Source organism: Xenopus laevis, chromosome 9_10L, assembly GCF_017654675.1.
Source record: "Xenopus laevis strain J_2021 chromosome 9_10L, Xenopus_laevis_v10.1, whole genome shotgun sequence".
In the NCBI taxonomy this organism is placed as follows: domain Eukaryota; kingdom Metazoa; phylum Chordata; class Amphibia; order Anura; family Pipidae; genus Xenopus; species Xenopus laevis.
In genome coordinates this window covers 57,849,632-57,856,555 of record NC_054387.1, presented here as the reverse complement: position 1 = coordinate 57,856,555, position 6,924 = coordinate 57,849,632, and the positions used below count along the sequence as shown (strand labels likewise).

Genomic DNA, 6,924 nt, shown 5'->3' with positions numbered 1-6,924 from the left:
ATGGGGGGAAAAAATTGGTGCCCCCCCCACGTTATAAGAAAATTGGTGGTTAGGGGCCCCCTTAAAGGCTATTCCACACGGGGAGATTCGCCCGCGACAAGTCGCCGCGGTTAGAAAATCAAGAGTAGCGGCGACAAAACGCTTGTCTTGTCTTGCAATAGGCAAGACAGAGAAACGCAAGATACCTGCCACACCAGGCTACTAAAAAGCGCCAGTAGCCTGAAAACGCATGGAGACCCTTTTCGAAGCGACAAGACGCGGCAACAACGAAAAAAGCAAATGCATAGGAAAGCATACGAAAACGCGTGTAGCAAATAGACGAGGCTACTAACAGCGGCGATACATTACTACGACATGACGCATACGTAATTGCGTATGCGAGGACACGACCGTAGATGTCACGGCCGTAGATGTCACGGCGACAAGACGTAGGCGTGAACGTATAAATCACGGCGTTAACACGGACCCGCGAATTTCAAACTTTGTTTGGTCGAGGGACATCGCGGTGCGACTTTTCTCCTGCGCCAACACATTTTGGAAAAATGTCTTTGACAAAGCTGTATGTTGATACAGACAAGCTGATTCAATTGGTGGAAAACCGACCTGCTCTCTATATGACAGAGCAACCGTTATATCACAACAAAATTGCTAGGAGACAATTGTGGGATGAGGTGGTGGTTGAACTGTTTGAAGGCTGGGAAGCTCTTTCGGATGTTGAAAAAAATTTGCGAGGTAAGTGATGGCCACAATTTTTAGTTGATATAAAGTTTAGGGTATGTCTGCCACTTTCTTTTTTTTAAAATTGTTATACCGACCGAACCTTATACTGTTATAAGCTCATGTAGGGGGTATGCATACAGCCTGTGGATGTGGTTTTTTTTTTCTATATAGGTATGTGGTATGTGGTAATCATTAGTATGGCTTTTTCTTTTTGTTTAGTACTAATATTTATTTTTTCTTTGTCCCAGTCAAAGAAATGCAAATGCGCTGGAAGCATGTTCGTGATTGCTTTCGTAGGGAAGTGGCTGCCCAGAAGACAGAAACACGGAGTGGTGCATCGACTTCCAAACGGAAGAAGTACATCTATGCAGAACATTTAACATTTTTACTACCTGCTTTTGCTAAGAGACAGTAAGTCAATAATCCTCCTTATTTTTGGGGGGTCAATAATCCTCCTTAATTTTTGGGGGGGGGGGTTGATCAATGCTACATCATCATTTTTGGTAGCTTATGAAAAGTTTGAAAGTATGTCTCCTTATCAAAACTGTTATAATTACTTATTTTCTTATTTCTTATCTCAAAATTGTTACAAAGTATGTTATTTGCACCTGTTAGCTGTTCTGAGCTCTCTGGCAAAATTAAGTTAGAAACCATTTTTTTTGGCTGTTCAGTGCGGAGAAAAGAGGGACTTTCCAGTACAAATGAGGGACTGCAGGTTGAGTTGTAAAAAAGTTGGGAGGTATGCATCATACTAATCTTGGACTGGGCCTATATAGAAAGAAGATAAATAATTGTTATTGGGATAACATTGTAGCCTTTGATTATATGAACTTCAGGTGGACTCAGTGAACTCCATTTGAATTTTACCTACCCTGGTATATATATGTATTACTGTATATGTATGTAACACTACAATGCAGAGGAATGCCAGAGTATACAAAATGTATGCATTTAAGGAAACAATGCCTTGTTGTAACAGTATTATTTTTGTATTTTCCATTAGAACTTCTAGCAATCTGGATGATGAGGTTCAAGAAACAGTGGATCCTGCAAACAATAACAGAACTGTTACACCAACTGGCACTCCTACAAGACCTAGCACTTCCAGTACCACTGTCACCTCACCTGGCACTTCCAGCAGTACTCGCACTCCACCTGGCACTTTAAGCAGCACTATCACCCCACCTTCACAATCATCTCAATCTGACATCACTCGGGCAGCAAAAAGAAAAAAATCAAACATTTCATATGGTGATGTACAAAATATGCTGTCCAAGTTATGTGATTCGGTCTCATCTTCCAGAGAGGCTTCCCAAGAATCTTCTGCTAAGAGGGCCTATGCCTTTGAGGATTCTCAAGAATTTGCCTTTTATACTGGTTTAATTCCAACCATTATGATGGTTCCTGAGGGGCATAGGCAAATGCTGAGAATGGACTTTTTGCAGTTGCTATATAAATATTTACCCCAAGGCAATAACGTACCAAACAGGCCTCTTATGCACCCACCGCAACCATTTCATCAACCCCCACAATCATTCAGTATGCCTCAAAGTAGTACCCCAAACCCTTATCCTTACCCTTTTCCATACCCTTCGACTTCCCAAGCATGGGATCCTTCCCAAAATTCATTTACCGACCTTTAATATAATTACTGGTTTGGTATACCATTAACTGTTATGCAGTTTATTATGTTTATTAATGTATACTGTTTATTCAAACAGATTGCACTTTGCACTTTGTCTTTTTTAGTTATGTTTTTGCACTTTTTTTTCCATTGTTTTCTAAATAAATGGTGAACTTGTTAAGCTCAATTCTTCCTTGTCTCCATATTTTTATAAAAACGACAGACAGATATCCATAAGGTGGAAAGCTTTTTACTTAAAAAACTATTTACAAAAAAAAAAAAAAAAAATTACATAAGCTGGTTTTCCAGGTCCAGCACCCGATTTTTAAGCTGCCGCACTTCTGCCACCAGCCGTGCATGGTCCCAGTTTTCATCGTCTTCTATGAAAAAAAAAAATATATAGAATTATTATAATAAACTCATGTTTAAGTATATCATAACATTTTTTTATGTGGGGGGTGTGATGTCATCTTGCAGCTACCTTCATCTGATGCACGAGCCTCCTGTTCTGCTACCTCCACTGGCAGCTCTGCTTCCACGAACTCCTCTGCAGCTTCCACATCGGACTGCTCAGCCTCCAGGAAATCTGCCTCCTCCTCAAGTGGAGGCACTTGCTCTGCAGCATCAGCAGCTCTGGCCTGTGGATGTCCCCCCTCCTCCATATCAGAAAGCTCTGCCTCCTGCTCAACAGCAGCTCTGGCCTGTGGATGTCCCCCTGATAGAAAATTATGTAATCAATTAATGGATATATTTAATATATGTATTGTTAAGGTTAGTTTAGAAATAGTAAATACTCACTGAGATGGTGCAGCTGCACTTGCATAACATAATCTGGGTCCCTCCGCTTTAAATCTGACCACAGTCGCTGCAATGTGCGGCGGTCCAGATTTACCCCATGGCGATGCCTCAACCTGCGCCGGAGCCTGCGCAGCAGGCTCTGCTTATGTGCCCTTTTGTTGGGCATCCACATAGGCAAGTTGTCATAGCTTTCCGCCTGCAGAAAGCTAGCAATTTCCCAAGTCTGTCCATCAGTAAGGGAGTTCAGACCCACCATTCTTGCGACTTTGCAAAAAACAATGACGCAGGCTCTAAAACGCACGACGTAACGCACGACGTAACGTATGACGCATGACGCGTACCGTCGTATACGGGCGTATTGTCGTGGCGTATTTTCTATATTCTTTGACGTCTGCGTGTTGTCTTTAGACAGTTCTGAGGGATAGTCCCTCTTTTAACCACTCAACCCTCTATCACATCCCTCTTTTGTACTGGAAAGTCCCTCTTTTATCTGCACTGCCAGAACAACCAAACAGTTTCTAACTTAATTCTTAATTCTGCCAGAGAGCTCAGAACAGCTAACAGGTGCAAATAACATACTTTGGAACTAACTTAATTGGCTTTTGGAAGAGAGCTCAGAACAGCTAACAGGTGCAACTAAGGTACTTTGTAACAATTTTGACTCTGGTTGGTGCTGGTGGTGGTGAACTACTAGGAGGAGCAGCACACCAGTAGGGATGTAGCAAACTGTTCTGCGGCGAACTAGTTTGCGCAAACTTCAGCCGTTCGCATCATTTCAATCAAATGATTTTCATTCAATCGAACGCTAAAATCGTTCTAATTGAACGATCGAACGATTTTAGCGTTTGATTGAATGCAAATCATTCGATTGAATGCTTGCAATCGTTCGATTCGAACGATTTTTGCGGGTGTTCGAAGTTCGCGAACGTTAGCATTTTCTGTCGGTGTTCGCAAACGGCATTCGCGAACACATAATTGGCAGTTCGCTATATCCCTACACACCAGTCCCACTCCCCAACACAGCTAGACTAATAGCACTGGGCTCTTACAGTAGCAAAGTAAATTGTCATTTTAGTAACATTTCAGAAAAGACAACTGAGTACACCATAGATTGTGAAATAAACAGTTTTTTATTAATACAATGTAGACAATGAGTATTTTAATTATACGTATCTATGCAACTGTATGCAGACTAAATTCGGTTCAGCTGCCATGGTATAGCTCCATCAGGAGACATGAAATAATTTGCAAACTGATCCCGAACTCTCATCCCTCCTGTTGGACCTCTAACAGGGGCCCAATCAATATCTGGGATATCATCAGTCAGGGTGTCTTGAAAGTGATAGCCATCCCTAAGGCGAACAAAATTGTGTAGGACACAACATGCTTTTATTATAATGTCCACAAACTGGGGTTCCAATTGTATACTTGTATGGAACACACGCCATTTGTTTGAGAGAATGCCGAAAGCACACTCTACCATACGTCGTGCTCTTGATAAACGGTAATTAAAAACACGTTTCTCTATTGCCCTTTGTGACCCTGGGTAAGGCCGCATTATATTTTCTGTGAGACCAAAGGCTTCATCTCCCACAAAAACATAAGGCAAGGAAGGTGCCGTGGTCCCAGGCAATGGTCTAGGAAGAGGTATACCAAGTGACCCTTCTGATAATCTGCGTCCCAATGCCGAATGCCGGAAAGCACTGGCATCACCAGTGCTTCCATAGGATCCCACATCAATGATAGTGAAGCAATAATTGGCATCAACACTAGCCAGAAGGACAACTGAAAAGTATTTTTTGTAATTAAAGTACTTTGATCCACTTTTGAATGGCATTGTAACTCTGATGTGCTTTCCATCCAAGGCCCCCAAGCAATTAGGAAAATTGGTGTGTTTGTAAAAATCTTCAGCAATGGTACGCCAAGCATTTTCATTTGGGGGCGGCATGACAATTCTTTGCAGCTCAGTCCAAATAATCTGACATGTTTCTCTTACAATGATGCTTATAGTGCTTCGACCAATTAGGAATTGAAAGTACATAGAAGCAAATGACTGTCCAGTCGCTAAAAACCTGAAAGAAAAAGAAAAGATAAGCATTACTTCTCTGATAAAAAAAAAATATATTATGATAGGGAGGACCTGTATTATTGCTAAAAGACACATATACCTTTCTCTATCTATCTATCTATCTATCTATCTATCTATCTATCTATCTATCTATCTATCTATCTATCTATCTCTATATATGTATACAGTATATCCAGCATATATATATACATACACACACACCAAATTGCCCATACCAGTCACCTAAAACCATATATATCACAAAGAAGCAGCAAAAAAAAAAAGCATACCAACCTTAGTGTCACACACAGCCGCTCCTCTGGTGAGATTGAACCCCTCATCAAACTTTGGGCACGACACAGTCCTGGTTTTACAATGCTGAGAAGTTCATCAAAACTTGCAATCGACATTCTGAAATACTTGAAGAATTTATCAGGATAGTTGCGAAGTTCACCATATAAAACATGAAATTGTCCATTCCTTAGCCGCTGATCAGTTAAGGGATGAACCCAATATTTTCTAGCAGCAGCAGCCTTTTCCTGTTTATCTTTCTCTAGCAAATAGAAATATAAGTAAACCAAAAAAAAAACAGCAGCCAAATCTGCTTCCATTTTCAAAAGACGCTGCGAAAACACGCCGAAGTAAACACGCCAGCAACAACAACACTGTACTGTTGGTACTTCCGTCCTTTACCCATAATACAGTTTGGGCGGAGGAAGTACTGGGATGCACCATGGGAAACATAGTCGCGCGTGAGCCAAATCGCTTCGTTTTTTATGCCTGTTTTTTCCATGCGCTTTGTCGCCGCTACTCTTGATTTTCTAACCGCAGCGACTTGTCGCGGGCGAATCTTCTCGTGTGGACCAGCCCTAAAACGTCCATGTAAAAACACTTGCCCCCCCAGAAGTTTAAAAAAAAAATGTGGTGCCCAGGGCCCCACCACACAACAGGGACCACAAAGGGTTACCTTTAGAGGGGCCCTGCCATGTTACACATAGTGTGTTACATTAGTGTGGCCCACCTGCTGTCAGTGAGCTGCCAACTACAGAAGGGAGGAGGGGAGCACAGGTGGCTGCATCTTCTTCCAGTGACAGCATTTTCTTCCCTTATTGGTCACAGAATTTCAAGTCCTGGTAAAGCTGCATGTTGATTGGATGAGCTGGAGGAGAAGTTCAAACCTCAGCTATCCAATCCCTGAGCAGCTCAACCGGGACTTAAACTCAGTGACCAATAAGGGGAAGTAATGGACAGAAGATACCTCGCTCCCGCCCTGCCTTCCCGAATTCAGCAGCTCTCAGAAAGCAGGGGGGCCCGGCTAATCAAGAAAGTGCAGTGTGGCCAGGCCCCATACAACTCTCCCCCCTGTCCCCCCCTGATGGCTGCCCTGCATAAATGTATATATAAGTGATCAGATCCTTAAGTGCCTCCAGTGTAACCAAACCCAAATTGTCCAGCCTTGCCTCACAACTGAGTCCTTTCATTCCCTTTATCAGCTTAGTCATTCTTCTCTGTACTTCCTCTATTTCATTACTGCCCCTTTTATATAGAGAGAGAGAGAGAGAGAGAGAGAGATAGTGATTATATCCCATTAACTGCCTCTTCTCCAGTTCAACCAATTCCAATTAGGTCAGCCTTTCCCGATAACTGAGCCCTTTAATTCCATTTATCAGCTTAATGACTCTTCTCTTTACTCTATCTATTTAATTTCTGCTCC

General features: G+C 42.1%; 2 protein-coding genes across 2 annotated transcripts; one reads left to right on the top strand and one right to left on the bottom strand.

Moving 5' to 3' along the window:
* Window positions 1–542: 542 nt before the first annotated feature.
* Window positions 543–2,554, top strand: LOC121397962. The gene is made up of 3 exons (XM_041576278.1): window positions 543–732; window positions 969–1,131; window positions 1,724–2,554. Exons 1-3 carry the CDS (start codon window positions 543–545, stop codon window positions 2,361–2,363), a joined length of 993 nt encoding a protein of 330 aa, XP_041432212.1. The 3' UTR covers window positions 2,364–2,554.
* A 1,474-nt stretch (window positions 2,555–4,028) lies between these two features.
* Window positions 4,029–6,164, bottom strand: LOC121398264 (protein ALP1-like). The gene is made up of 2 exons (XM_041577208.1): window positions 5,505–6,164; window positions 4,029–5,214 (listed from the first exon to the last, which is right to left on the bottom strand). Exons 1-2 carry the CDS (start codon window positions 5,819–5,821, stop codon window positions 4,335–4,337), a joined length of 1,197 nt encoding a protein of 398 aa, XP_041433142.1. The 5' UTR covers window positions 5,822–6,164; the 3' UTR covers window positions 4,029–4,334.
* Between the last annotated feature and the right edge of the window lie 760 nt (window positions 6,165–6,924).

What these genes read in the sequence shown, in the direction of transcription:
- LOC121397962 (XM_041576278.1), top strand. Translation starts at nt 543, where the DNA reads ATGTCTTTGACAAAGCTGTATGTTGATACAGACAAGCTGATTCAATTG. An exon ending in TGTTGAAAAAAATTTGCGAG is followed by an intron (nt 733 to 968) that starts GTAAGTGATGGC and finishes TCTTTGTCCCAG; the next exon opens with TCAAAGAAATGCAAATGCGC. An exon ending in CCTGCTTTTGCTAAGAGACA is followed by an intron (nt 1,132 to 1,723) that starts GTAAGTCAATAA and finishes ATTTTCCATTAG; the next exon opens with AACTTCTAGCAATCTGGATG.
- LOC121398264 (XM_041577208.1), bottom strand. Translation starts at nt 5,821, where the DNA reads ATGGAAGCAGATTTGGCTGCTGTTTTTTTTTTGGTTTACTTATATTTC. An exon ending in CGGCTGTGTGTGACACTAAG is followed by an intron (nt 5,215 to 5,504) that starts GTTGGTATGCTT and finishes TTTTTCTTTCAG; the next exon opens with GTTTTTAGCGACTGGACAGT.